The following is a 14,691-nucleotide window of genomic DNA, read 5'->3' as shown; positions in this document are numbered from 1 at the left end:
GAGGTTAAACCAACACAACCGCGGTGCTCACACCGATATGAAAGAGACGGTGCGATGAATCAAACGGGTGTCATAAGCCATAACCGCCCCCGTCTCCCGTACGCCCCAACACAAAGAGTGCAGGGCCCCGCCCACGCGGCCCCCAGCTCAGACTCGCTAAGCCGGGCTAGCTGCTCACACTCAGCGGCTAACAGCTTCAGACAGGCGTGGGATCGGGGGTGAATCCAAGCAGGATCTGCCCCCGGTGCTGCCAGGTCAGGCAGGACAAACACGGGCTGCGGCCAGGAAACGGCCCCTCCGCCCCGGGGCCTGTGGCCTCGCAGTAATCCCTCGTTTTACCCCTCCACCCCCAACACACATCCTCCGGAGAGAGGGACGTTCGCTGCCAGCAGCAGCAGGTCTTCAGGGACAGGTCGCGATGGCCCGCAGTCGAGCGCCAGCAGTGAAAGTCGTGTGTAAATGTAGTGATGTGTCGTGCGAGGTTCCGCCTTGGTACTCTGTTCACCGTCACAAGGTCACGTGACCAGCTGCTGCTGAATGACGTTGCTGAGGAACAGCTGGATCATCGTGGGTGACAAATCTAAGGTTCCCTAGTAATTTTGTAAAGCCACGTCGATCTTCTCCGGGTGCTGCTGGATCTTCACATATCAGGACCAGGAGGGGTTCAGGGGTTATCGTGTGGTCATAATGTCCATTAGGAAAAATAAAGTTTTCTGAATCTGAATCAGTGATCCCACCACCCTGCACTCCTGGACTAATGGACATTGTTTCCACACGATTCGTTTGATTCTGGATCTCCTAATTCCATTATTTCGACCCAAACATGTTAAGTTAGTTCAGCTTGTTTTTTGTAATTCGGCTTTTGTTTTCATTAACAACATATCTGGATGGTGCTCCGCCGGTGCTCCTGAGTTTTTGGAATGGAGAAGCCGGCTGTGCAGCTTTCCATCTCCTCTAATGGAAGTGGAAGAGAGCGTCAGAAAGCGGCGGGGTGGGGCAGAGGTGCTGAGTAAACACTTTGCGCCGCGGCTCCAGGGTGGGGGACGACAGTGCGAGAGGGCGGGGTGGAGGCATGAGAAAAAGCCAGAGAATGGGAGAGCGGACGGGGGGGAACACTGCCCCTTTTCTTGCCCAAACTCATCAAGTACGGGCCAGGGCTCCTGAAAACAGCGGGATTACCAGGGGGCGGGGCTCCCGAAGGCCGGCGCGGCCGCTCACTCCCCACACCTCACGCTACGCTGCGCAGCTAAAGCGCTCATACGTGGTTCTCACACACTCACACAGTATTCACTCGAGTGGACGAACTCTCACAAATGTATCACCATCATCTCCACACGGCCCCACTCAACACTGGGAATCAAACGCGGAGCTTCAGCCTCTGCTCCTCCTGCCCATGCGGGTTCAGGACAGGAGTGGAGAGGTGTTCTTCTCCTTACAATCAGTATTTAGAGGGACAGTCCCTCTGGAGACAGTCAGGGTTACTGGCAGGTAAGGAAGCGGACCTGTCATCGGAAGGTTGCAGGTTCAAATCCCGAACCCAGAACAAATCTGCTCCCCGGTCACCTTTCATCCACTGCACCAAGGGGTCACCAAGGGTGATGGTTAAATACAGAGACCACATTTCGTTGTGTCACTGTGTACTGTGTGCTGTGCTGAATTGTCATTCACAACGTTCATTCATTAGTGCGCAGTACTTATAAAACAGTGTGTGATGAGCTTTGCCGAGGTTGTGAGTTCGTACCTCACCTGGAGCAACGCACCTTGGGGCAGTGGTGGCCTAGCGGTTAAGGAATCGGCCCCGTAATCAGAAGGTTGCCGGTTCGAATCCTGATCCGGCAAGGTGCCACTGAGGTGCCACTGATCAAAGCACCGTCCCAACACACTGCTCCCCGGGCGCCTGTCATGGCTGCCCACTGCTCACTCAGGGTGATGGGTTAAATGCAGAGGACAAATTTCACTGTGTGCACCGTGTGCTGTGCTGCTGTGTATCACATGTGACAATCACCTCACATTCACTTGTTCAGGGTGAGTTGGTGCGTTTGGCCCGTGGCGCCCTAGCGGGTGCAGTGGTGGCCTAGCGGTTAAGGAACCGGCCCCGTAATCAGAAGGTTGCTGGTTCGAATCCCGATACGCCAAGGTGCCACTGAGCAAAGCTGATGTGTGTGGTTTATGTCACATTATGATTTTCTTACGAACCGGACAATTCTGTGGCTGGACTGCAGCTGTACTGCGGCTGTGAGTAATGTTGTGTGAATACAGAATTCCGGGAAAGTGATGTGTCCCAGACGCGAGGGTGAGTACGAGGGTGCGAGGGCTCAGGGGGAGGGGCTAATGAGGCATCTAGCATCTAACGTATTAAAATCGACACCTTCACAGCCAGGAGTTATTCCTGTTCATCACATCAGACGCAGGCGAAGTGACGCAGACGGAGCAGCGTCCGACGTCAGAGTTTCAGGGCGCTGGAGATGAGAGAGGCGGACACAAGGGCTTTCTGTTCCCTGCCTCCCGCCACGCTGCACTCTTTCAACAGACACTCGTCCATTCCTGCTCCCCTCCACTCGTATTCCAGGGGGCGGCTGCCGCTCCATCTTCAGCAGAACACCGGCCCTTCCTACTCCTCAGCTCCACATCAACATCATGCTGCCGCTCGCTGTTCCGGGGTCTGATACCGGGAACTGATGCCAAAATATTTTAATAAGAGCGCAGGGAGCTGATTGGTCTTCATAGATCTTCACTGGCATTACCTGGTGATGAGAGACACACGAGGGCAGCAGCTCCAGAAGATCCAGATACCTGCCGTCCACACCAAGAAGAAGCTATTCACACACACACACACACACACGCATATACACATATATACAATACACAGACACATGTGCATATGCACACATACAAACACACACAATACACACACACATTTTTACACACACACACATACATATACAGACATACACATTTTTACACACAAACATACAATACACAGACATACATACAAACATACACACACACATTCACACATACGGTACACAGACACACATAGTACATATACAAACATACACACAAACAAATTTACACACATACAATACACAGACACACATACATATACACACACACAAACACAGTATCACATACTAACATACACACACACATACAAATTTTTTACACATACATGCAAACACTCACACACACATTTACACACACACACACACACACACACACACAAACACCTCAGTGTACTGTAAAATTGACACACTCTTGTTCACTCACTCACTCTCTCACACACACCTCAGACACCAAGTACAGTTTGCTCTCACACACACACACACACACACACACACGTGTGTTCTGGCAGGTTCATGCCTGCTGGTCAGCCTTTCTCTCAGTGAAATTTCATTAAAGCCGAAAAGGTCAGAAGCTTTCTGACCTGGAGATTATTACCCAGGTCACTTCCTGTGACATTACAGCAGATAACTTCACACTCACAGCGAGTGTCCAACTCCATCATGGACATCAGAATTTCCCCATGTAGAGCCCAGAATAGGTGCAGATGCCAGGGTCAGAAATCCCTGTACCGCAGTGGAACCAGCGGAATGCTGCCGAGGGGAGAGGGGGGAACCGTGGCTTATCACGCATTTAAATCCCGGTCATTAGCTACCGGCTGAGAAACGGCCTGGCCTCCGGAGGCCAGCAGTCGAGTGTAGCAAATAAGCCCATTGCTCAGGGAGGGACGTTGGAAGACGACCCTGCCCACTCAGCACACTCTGAGCGCCCGGCCCATTGTCCTGTAAAGCCCCAGCGCGGCTCAGACAGGTGGGGATCTGCACTCAGCATTCATTACGCACCTTAAAGACCAAAGGCACACAAACGGCCAACGGAGCGCAAATATGGCAGCACCTCCAGGATCACAGGATCAGCGCATCCCAAACCTACTGCTGGCCTACTAACTTCTCACAGCTTTCAGCATCTTATCTATCTATCTGTATATCTATGCAATATACAGTACAGGCCAAAAGTTTGGACAAACCTTCTCATTCAGTGGTGGTAGATTCTCACTGAAGGCATCAAAACTACGAATGAACACATGTGGAGTTATGTTATGTAAAAAAAGGTGAAATAAGTGAAAACATGTTTTATATTCTAGTTTCTTTGCTCTGATTACTGCTTTGAACACTCTTGGCATTCTCTCGATGAGCTTCAAGAGGTCGTCACCTGAAATGCTTCTCCAACAGTCTTGAAGGAGTTCCCAGAGGTGTTTAGCACTTGTTGGTCCAGCTTACCCCAAACCATCTGGATTGGGTTCAGGTCCGGTGACTGTGGAGGTCAGGTCTCCACTTTTTGTTAAGTACATAACTCCACATGTGTTCATTCATAGTTTTGATGCCTTCAGTGAGAATCTACCAACGTAAATGGTCATGACAATAAAGAAAACACACTGAATGAGAAGGTTTGTCCTTTTGGCATGTACTGTACATAATATAAAATACCCGAATATTAGATATTGAAATTGTAATTTACAAAGACACTCAATGACACCCAGTGAAACTCAGCACCGCCCCCTGTCGGATATCTGCAGTACCGCGCCCAGCCGCCCTGGCCCGGTCATTTCTACCGGACGAGACCAAGGCGTTTAAATGAAAAAATAAAAAAAGCCCTTATTCCTGTGTCGCTGGTGGGGTTTAGCCGTCGCATGGGCCACTGATTCCTCGCATTCACTTGACGGATCCCGGTATTTCAGTGATGGGAAGCTGTCATGGTCCACAACATCTGGAAATTGTAAAAAAAAGCTTTGGAACCTTCCAGACTCCGCTGTAAAGAAACACTGGCTCAAACTTATTGTTATTAATACTCATACTACTACTTCTAATAATAATAATAATAATGGTCACACGCGGCGACGCGTTTGAGCGACACCCGTGACAGCGCGCGTCGCCTTGGTGACACGAAAAGGCGTCAATTACGCAGCGGAGCCCGCCGCTCCGTCGCCATGGCAACAGGGCGACGTGGGGGAATGTCGGGCTGCGGCGTGTCAGGGATCGGCTCCCATTCCGCGACGCGCCGACCAGGGACCGAGCCCACCTGTCGCACCGAGGACCCCAATTCTCATCCGACTCTGACGGAAAGGACCGGGACATGACAGCGCGCGGGAGGAGGAAGGCGGCGGAGGAGGAAGAGGAGGATGAGGGGGGGCAGATGGACGAGGAGATATAAAAGTGATCTTAAAAAATAATAATAAAAAAAATAAAAAAAACATGGGCTGCATCCAGAGCGTCGCCTGCAAGTCCCGCGTCAAGCGCGACGGCATCGCGGTGTGCGACGTGTCGGCGAGCATCGACCGCAGCGCCACCGCGATCGAGGAGGACTCGCCCGTCGCGCTGCGCTACAGGACGCCCTACTTCAAGGCCTCCGCCGGCGTGCTGATGCCGCCGATCCCGCGCCACCAGACCTGGGTGGTGGGCTGGATCCAGGCGTGCACCCACATGGAGTTCTTCAACACGTACGGAGACGCGGGCGTGTAAGTGGCTCCTTCTCTTCTCTTCTCTTTTTTTTGTGGCGACTGACCTCTGACCCCAGGACCCCTGCGCACCAGCAGGGACAGGCAGGGTGGTAGTAGCCTGGTGGGGTAACACACTCGCTTATGAACGAGAAGTCCCAGGTTCAAACCCCACTTACTACCATTGTGTCCCTGAGCAAGACACTTAACCCTGAGTGTCTCCAGGGGGGGACTGTCCCTGTAACTGCTGATTGTAAGTCGCTCTGGATAAGGGCGTCTGGTAAATGATGTAAGTGTAAATGTAACACGCCCACTCTCCCACAGGAAGTGTGATGGAGGGAGAGACGGCGGTTCTAGCTTCCCTCTGCTGGGGGACACCTAGCTGGGACATCGAAGCAGGAGTGGAGGACGCAACTATCCACCCAGCCCTCTTCGTTGGTGTGTAGTTAGAAGTAGTTTAAAAAGGGGAGGGGCTGTAGCATGATTGACAGTTGTCAGACACCCTCCTGTCAATACATGACGCGCGGCCCCCATTCTTGGTGCCAGGAACCACAGCACGCTGTCCGAGGTGGACAGTGTTGTTCATGGGGACGCAGCCAGGGATCCACATTCCGGGACCCACGACTGACTGTCTGTCTCTCACCTTCCGCAGGTCGAGCTGGGAGATCCCCGAGTTGTGCCAGGGCCTGGCGAGCGCCATCAGTGATTCCGACGGCGTGAGCTACCCATGGTACGGCAACACCACAGAAACGGTAACGCTGGCGGGGCCCACCCTGAAACCCTCGCGGTTCACCGTCAGCATGAACGACAACTTCTACCCCAGCGTGACATGGGCGGTGCCCGTCAGCGACAGCAACGTACCGCTGCTCACTCGCATCAAACGTGACCAGAGCTTCACCACCTGGCTGGTGGCGCTGAACGCTGGCACGAGAGAGAAGATCCTGCTGCAAACCATTAAATGGCGCATGAGGGTGGACATCGCCGTCGACCCCTCCATGCCCCTCGGCTCCCGTGCCAGGCTGGTTGGTCGTCCGCACCAGGAGCAGCCGAGGGTCCTGACCCACATGGAGCCGATTCCTCGCGACGCCCTTGGCCCGCCCAACGCCAACGACGCGCAGGTCCTGATGTGGCGGCCGAAGAGAGGAGCGCCGCTGGTAGTGATTCCGTCCAAGTGAGCGGGTGGAGACGAGCCTTAAACCTTCACCGCTGCCTTTCAACCCTGCGGGCCACAGAGTTCTGGTGGCACAACCAGGGCCTGTTGCCTTAAGAGAGTAACCTAGAACCGCCTGGAAGTCCATTCCACTTCGGTTCTGGTCAGACTGTGGTGGAACACGACCTGAAAAGGGGTCCAGTATAAACGCCTTTAAACCAGACGTTTAGTGTGCAGGCACATATTTCGATGGCACATCAGGCCACCGCGTCCAAGGTGGACAAGAGGACGGACGCCAGTTGGATGAAGTCTGCTGTACGTCCCCCATACAGTTCAGCTTGAGGTAGGGTCGCCAACTTTCTGGACCCCCAGATGAGGGACGCCCTCTTGCAGGTTCGCGCCCCAGCCACCGTGGGGCGCCAAGTGCTTATTTCCAAGCCCAACATACACTATGTGGCACAAAACGATAAACCCGTCACATTTGGACCACAAAAGGAGAACGTCCTCGTGTTATTTTGTTTGCTGTAATCAAAAGCAATGATTTGTTTTGTGTACCAAACGGATGATGTTTCGGCATGTTACAATTACAGCATTTATCAGACGCCCTTATCCAGAGCGACTTACAGTCAGTAGTTATAGGGACAGTCCCCCCCTGGAGACACTCAGGGTCCTGCTCAGGGACACAATGGTAGTAAGTGAGATTTGAACCTGGGTCTTCTGGTTCACAGGCGAGTGTGTTACCCACTAGGCTACTACCACCCTGTCATGTTGTCAACGACAGTCATTTTGTTCCCAGAATGCAGCTAGTCATGCGCTGGGACATTTCTGCCCTTCATACAACACATACTTGGTATATAAAATGTCAGGCGCTTATGTCAGTTTGAAGCACAAAGTTAATTGCTGCTTTTGATTTGTGTGATCAAAATAAAATGACAACTTAATGAAACCTAATTCATTTGATGGCACAGATATAAGCACTTGACACAATGTCCTTGTCTTCAGCTCAGCGGTTGTCTTTGCTTGGAACACATTTGGTTGTTCTTGACCATTGCAAACCGGGAACATCCCACAAAAGTTGCTTTGACGGAGACGTCCAAGTCACTGAAATGATGGTAAAGGGTGGTGGACCCCTTTCTACCTGATTGTATAGATTTTGATCCCACTCCTAATCATCACTATCAATTCTGGCCAGTGGACATCACAGACCTGGCAGCTCTTTTTCCACATCCCAGCACTGATGATTCGATTAACTGAATGAAAAGCAGCTTGTTGATTCTAAATCAACATGCAGTGGTGGCCTAGCAGTTAAGGAAGCGGCCCCGCAATCAGAAGGTTGCCGGTTCGAATCACGACCCGCCAAAGTGCCACTGAGCAAAGCACAGTCCCCACACACTGCTCCCCGGGCGCCTGTCATGGCTGCCACTGCTCACTCAGGGTGATGGGTTAAACGCAGAGGATGTATTTCACTGTGTGCACCGTGTGCTGTGTATCACAATCACTTCCCTTTATTTATAAAGCTACAGCAGGACCAAGGCCCACGCTTGCAGTCCCGAAACTAGTGGTCCTTTGTTATTTTACAGAGCGAGGGGTCTGAATTCAGTGACAAAGAGCATCCGTAGAACATACAACTTCAACCTTTCATAACGGAACACTGTATGAGACACCGTGAAGCGCTGAAAGCACCAGGGAACAGCAACTGACTGATCACATGGGTGCCTACCTACAAAACAAAAATATCAGTTAAAAAACGTTGAATTTTATTTGCAATTTTTTTTCCACACCAATGTCGTCTCCCTTTCATCCGTACTGTGACGTGTCCCCCTGTTGGCCTCATACAGAAAGCATCGGACTATTTTCGCAAAATACTTTGAGGAGGAGGAGTCTACAAAACTCGATCAGATCATCTTTTGCCTTACAGGCATTTGGCTGCACACACCGTGATTTTGAGGTAATAAAATGGCAAAAAAGAATCAGTCTTTTCTTAGCATGTTTCCCCACAACAATTCTCAATATTTACAATAATCCAAGACTCATATATAGAGAATTTGGGAAAAGGAGGAAAAAAAAAAAATCTCACTTCACATTATAAGCAACACTGAGTCTTGAAATAAGAAGACTAATTTGAAGCATCCCTGAATATAAATGAAATGTTTTTTTTCTCTACTGTTAATTTCTATTGATTCAGTGATTACCAAAATCACCCAATTTCTGATATCAATATCAGAAAAATGTGGACATCGTGATTATACCTACATTTATATATGCTACAGTTGGTCACTCATTGAAATGCAATCTCATTTTTAAATAATAATAAAATTAAATTCAGCCAGCCCCTGAAATAAAACTTTAAAGAACAGCTGTGAGGTCTGACGGCACTGATCCTGGATCAGCTGGACCACAAGGAGGTCCAACAAACGTCTGGATGGCTTCAACAAATCCGGACCTCATTCTTCCTCCCGACAGGAGAGCATTGTGCTCAAGGAGGAAGTCTTCACGTGTTCTCAGCGTGTGTTGAGCGATATCTCGAGCCGCGAGACAATGGTGCAGTGCGAGCTGAAAGGCAGGATTCCCCTTCACGGGGTCCCGTTGTCCTCCTCAGAGCTTCTCCCTCACGCCCGGCTGGGGTTACTCAGTGGTTTGCCCTCATACCCGTACAAGAACGTGGCAACTATGACCAGCATGGCACCCAGGAAGAACATACTGAAAGAGAACGAGTGAACGTGAGCGGGAATTCAAGTCGCCGTGGTTTGAGGCGCGTGAAAGACACCATACCTCGTGGGGTCAAAGTCCTGAAGCCAGAAGTAGGAGATAAGAGTGGACAGGATGATGGAGAGTGACGTAGCAAAGCCCTTTAAGATGTTGTCTGCATATTTGATGACCGCAGCGATGACCAGACCTCCAAGAGCCTAGAGGGGGAAGAACAGGGAGTAAGAATACATTTAAAAAGTCACATTATTAATCACATTAATGAAACATTAACTAGCAAGGTCAAACCACTCCATTTTTTTGCTGAACATGCCTGACCGAGATCACAGCGAAAACCCAAAGATGAGATTCCTTCGAGAAAAGGTTTTACCTGCAAAGAGACCACAGTGCAGGTGACCGTGTTGTAGCCCTGGAACATGCCGTGCTCCCTGACCCGCGTGCCGTCATACGCCAGCATTCCAAAGAGCCCGAAGAGCAGGCCGAACAGCCCTGATATTAAAAAACAAAAAAACATGGGAGGCCTGAGCAGCTTCATACTTCATAAACCGGCACCAACTTCAAGTTGTATGGAATCAAGTTGTATGCAATAATTAAATGATAATTACGTTCCCTGAATTAAGCAGACGCGCTTTAAAATGTCCATCATAGAAATCCCTCATTTGTTCGACTAGGACCTGATCTGTAAAAATTAACTGTCAAGACCAAAGCTTGGTAGAGTATTTAAAAGCATTACAGAGACAAGTGTGGGGGGAAAAAAGGGTTGCAAGGTAGGATGGTGCCTACAAAGCCCGACCCTTCTCTGTCTTGCACCTCATTTTAGAGGTGGCTTGAGACTTTACTCTTTAGAGAATGCTGAGACAAGCTTGTGAACTCTTTCTTTCAATCTGACTTGTGTGATAAAATGTAGAACGGCCAGAAGTGATTATTTCACCGATGGTTAAGTGCGTCTGTCAAATGCCGTAAATGAAAGCGGCTCAGGCAGTATCGGAGGCGTCTGCCATCCACTTTGACCACGGTGACTTCAATTCCCAGGCACAGTGTCAATTACTAAGTGGCACTTCATTTCACGGTCACCTAGTCAAACACAGACAGTGTTAAATTCACCTTAGTTAGGCTGTTTAGGGTCCCAGTTAGGGTACCGGGCCACTGTAGCACAAATATACCACTATATCCACGTATTTCAGTAGAATGCCAGCGTCTGCCGCTGCTGAATCCTGGTTCCTGGCAACTGCTAAACGACGAATTAGCATGAAATGAACCAGGGGGTCACCACAGCCACCACCACCATAAGCTTCAGGGATCTTCAAATGGACCAGTAGCATCACAATGGACACGTAATGTAGACCATGACGCTGGACCAAAACCTACTCTGCACTGTCCAGCACCTCCAAACATGGACAGATGCTCTATACTGCACCTCTACAACTGCAGGACTTTTTCTCTTATTGGACAAACCATCACAAACCCTGCACTGAGACCAACTGCAGGCTGACTCTACCCTGGAAGGACGTCCCTCTCTGTATCACTCCTTCCCAAGGTCTCTTCTTACTTTTTTTTCTCTCTATCTTAGTTTTCTTTTGTCTGGAGTTATTCCTTGTGTGCAGAAGGGTCAAGTGTGTCAAATGTAGGGCCCGTCAAAGCCCATTGAGACAAGCTGTATGTGATATAAGAAATAAATGTTGTTGTTGTTGATGTGCCGGCAATGCGACGCATACATGCGAGCATACAGTAGGCAGGTTCAAGTAGCGTTAACCGCATTCATTTGTTTTAATGTGATAAATACAAATTGTGTATTTCAAAATGAATATCAAAATGAATGATCAACTATAAAAACTAGAGTTGTGTCCTCTTCAAATGAAAGGAATGAGATCAGTCAGGCCATATTGAACTAACCCAGCTGGATGTTTCGGACCCAAACGCTCTGCTTCGTCTCTTTCAGGATCTTCTCAAAGTAAACCCCAGCAAATCCACTGGAGCAGCAGGCCACCAGCACCGCCACCAGACCCACAACCTGGGAGCCCGCAGACACCTCCTGCTTCTCGGGGGTCACCACAGCATCTGAGGGCCACTGCAGTCACACACACACACACACACAAAACGTTACAGTGAGAAGAGAAGCGTTTTTTCCACACAAGAAGTCGGAAGTTACGAAGTCGGAATATGAAAGGAACTTCCTGCAGTACGGTCCAAGGTACGCGTCTGCAGGTATAACGACCCACAGTGCACCACTTTAGTAAACAGTCCAAATGTGGCTCTACTGCAGGAAACGAATGGAATTACAGGTGACGTTCAGGTGAATTATACGGCCCTGCGTACGTCATTTCCGATTTAATGAACGGTCATGAATAGGAAACGCTGCAGTCTGAAGTGAAGGGGACTTGACCTGGACGAGGGCCACTCCGCCCATGAGGATGAGCAGGGACAGCCACTGGTACACGCCCAGCCTGCGGCCCAGCATGGACACGGAGAACAGGGCCGTGGTCAGGATCTTCAGCTGGTACGTCACCTGAGGGAGGGGTGCGAGAGAGGTTATTCGGGAAAGCGCTCCTCTGGGGGAAGGGGGGGGGTGAGGGACACGCGCCGGCTCTCCACACCTGATAGGTGGCTGCGTCCAGGTTGGACAGCGCGACGTACAGCAGGTTGTTCTGCAGCGTGTAGATCCCAGACGGGATGGCCAGCTTCAGCGTCTCGATGGGTTTGTGGGCGATTTCCTGCCGCAGCACACTGTTCAGAGCACGGACACTGTAGTCTGAATGTGCAAAATAACAAAGTTTTCAACCAGAACTGAATCGCGGAATATCCTTTAACACAAACAAGCCGATATAAACGCATTAAAAAGCGCCTGTGACAGTAGGCACGTCACCTGCAGGCCGCGTGGTGCCGACGGGAACTCACTGTGCTCTTTGAGGACGAGCAGGACGCAGGCCAGGATCTTCAGCACCTCAGCGGTCACCACGGCGGACGAGGCGAGGTAACGCGGGCCCTCGCCCTGCAGCGTGCGCGAGTAACGCATGGTCAGCACCAGAGACGTGGTCTGGAACACCAGCACGCCCAGAGACAGGTACTTCAGCCGCGTGGACGCCATGGCAGCCGCTCGGCGTCAAGAACGTTAACTGCAGAACAAGGAGAGAAGAGAACAGGGCGAGTTCTACACACACATCGACCAGGGACCCATGGTGGACCAGTGGTGGACCGAGACACCAAGAAAACTAACTTCCTGACTTAGAGTTGAAAATCCACAACTAGAGTACAGGAAATACTTGGATTTTCAGGTCCTTTACCTCAGCTGCCAAAGGTCAAAGTTCAGAACAGAGTTGGTACAGAATGTTGAATTGTTAAAGGCATTTTGTGAAACAAGAAAATTAAGATTAAAAAAAGGGCTGCAGAATAAAGGGTAAAACCCGGGAATCGATCAATACGTACGAATACAGTACAGGCCAAAAGTTTGGACACACCCTTGCATTCAATGTGTTTTCTTTATTTTCATAAAGATGAACGTTGGTAAAGATTACATTGGTAGATTCTCACTGAAGGCATCAAAACTATGAATGAACACATGTGGAGTTATGTACTAAACAAAAAGTGGAGACCTGACCTCCACAGTCACCGGACCTGAACCCAATCCAGATGGTTTGGGGTGAGCTGGACCAACAAGTGCTAAACACCTCTGGGAACTCCTTCAAGACTGTTGGAGAAGCATTTCAGGTGACGACCTCTTGAAGCTCATCGAGAGAATGCCAAGAGTGTTCAAAGCAGTAATCAGAGCAAAGAAACTAGAATATAAAACATGTTTTCAGTTATTTCACCTTTTTTTGTTAAGTACAGAACTCCACATGTGTTCATTCATAGTTTTGATGCCTTCAGTGAGAAAATACCAACGTAAGTGGTCATAAAAAGAAAGAAAACACATTGACTGAGAAGGTGTGTCCAAACTTTTGGCCTGTACTGTACATACGAAAAACCGGACATAAATCCTGGTGCTGTTATTGTGCGCCCGATATGACGTCATCGCTGAAAATGACGCGGCGTCCAGGAGCTGCGAGCTGATTGGTCCCTTTCTTTCTCCGCGCTGCAACCAGGAAGTTAAAAACAAACAAACAAACAAACCCACAATAACAACTGACCCGTATTGGCAGGAGCTTCGGCCGCTGCCTGAATTTAACCAGATTCTTCTCCCTGCGGTTAGTGCGAGGAAGACGGGGCGGCGACGAGTTCGCCAGCGAGACTCCGGACTCCTCGTAGCAGAGCTGCCCTCCACTCGGACATCCTTTCGCCGCGCAGCAGGCCCGCTGCGACGCGCACAAACCGCGGTTTTAAAAAAAAAAGAGCTTCAGAGAGCGGCGAAGGAGACCCGGAACCGGGCCTTCATTCCCGTCCCGTCCTGGGCTGTTAATCGGCCACTTGTACCAGCACCCGCCGCACGGTTCCACCGTCGTCTGCTTCCCGGGCGTCGGCGAGTAGAAATGAGAGCAGTCTCCATTCGCCACTTCCCGCTGGCGCCCCCTGCAGTAGAGGCGGCGGAAACAGACTTCCAGGTATAATGACGTAGCAGAAATATTAAAATATGTATAGCGCAAATGATTCTTTAAATGTAAGCATGTTTTAATAATATCTCAAAAGGTGCCTGGGCACCCACGATCCTGTTTTGAAAGTGACTGTCATGTGAAACACTGCAGCACAGCACACGGTGACAGTGAAATTTTGTCCTCTGCTTTTAACCATCACCCTTGGTGAGCAGTGAGCAGCCATGACAGGCGCCCGGGGAGCAGTGTGTGGGGACGGTGCTTTACTCAGTGGCACCTTGGCGGATCGGGATTCAAACCGGCAACCTTATGATTACGGGGCTGCTTCCTTAACCGCTAGGCCACCACTGCCCACAATCGTGTGGGTCAAGGTCAGGTGGGTGGTTCAGGGATTGAGGAGCATTAGTGTATGTATATATGGTTATCTTAATTATCTAATTTAAAAAATATATATATATTCAGAAGACCCAGGTTCAAATCCCACTTACTACCATTGTGTCCCTGAGCAAGACACGTAACCCTAAGTTGCTCCAGGGGGGACTGTCCCTGTAACTACTGATTTTAAGTCACACTGGATAAGGATGTCTGATAAATGCTGTAAATTTGGCAAGAACGGAGAGTTCTGCAACCTCCTGCTGGAGAAAAAGAAAAAGCATCCCAACCTAACAAAGTCTACCTTGACTGTGAATGCACTTATTGGATCAACCTATTTATGCGAGTCTGCGTTTTCTAAAATCAAAACAGTCATGTCAAAGCGCACAGCCACAATGACAGATGAGTATCTTGTGTCCTAAGGCTAAGAACAAGCTCTTTCTGCCCTG

At 50.0% G+C, this 14,691-nt stretch overlaps 2 protein-coding genes across 2 annotated transcripts; one reads left to right on the top strand and one right to left on the bottom strand.

Moving 5' to 3' along the window:
• The first annotated feature begins 5,005 nt into the window (after positions 1-5,005).
• Positions 5,006-8,040, top strand: fam78bb (family with sequence similarity 78 member Bb). The gene is made up of 2 exons (XM_028962690.1): positions 5,006-5,512; positions 6,144-8,040. The coding sequence occupies exons 1-2, from the start codon at positions 5,250-5,252 to the stop codon at positions 6,664-6,666; spliced, it is 786 nt and encodes a 261-aa protein (XP_028818523.1). The 5' UTR covers positions 5,006-5,249; the 3' UTR covers positions 6,667-8,040.
• Positions 8,041-8,377: 337 nt separating this feature from the next.
• On the bottom strand, positions 8,378-13,845 carry slc35a3a (solute carrier family 35 member A3a). Its single transcript, XM_028962688.1, has 8 exons — positions 13,472-13,845; positions 12,243-12,460; positions 11,942-12,096; positions 11,731-11,853; positions 11,241-11,415; positions 9,718-9,836; positions 9,414-9,547; positions 8,378-9,341 (listed from the first exon to the last, which is right to left on the bottom strand). The coding sequence occupies exons 2-8, from the start codon at positions 12,430-12,432 to the stop codon at positions 9,251-9,253; spliced, it is 987 nt and encodes a 328-aa protein (XP_028818521.1). The 5' UTR covers positions 12,433-12,460; positions 13,472-13,845; the 3' UTR covers positions 8,378-9,250.
• Positions 13,846-14,691: the final 846 nt, after the last annotated feature.

Source organism: Denticeps clupeoides, chromosome 19, assembly GCF_900700375.1.
Source record: "Denticeps clupeoides chromosome 19, fDenClu1.1, whole genome shotgun sequence".
NCBI classification, from domain to species: domain Eukaryota; kingdom Metazoa; phylum Chordata; class Actinopteri; order Clupeiformes; family Denticipitidae; genus Denticeps; species Denticeps clupeoides.
The sequence above is the reverse complement of the archived record's forward strand: the minus strand, read 5'-3'. Positions and strand labels throughout refer to the sequence as shown.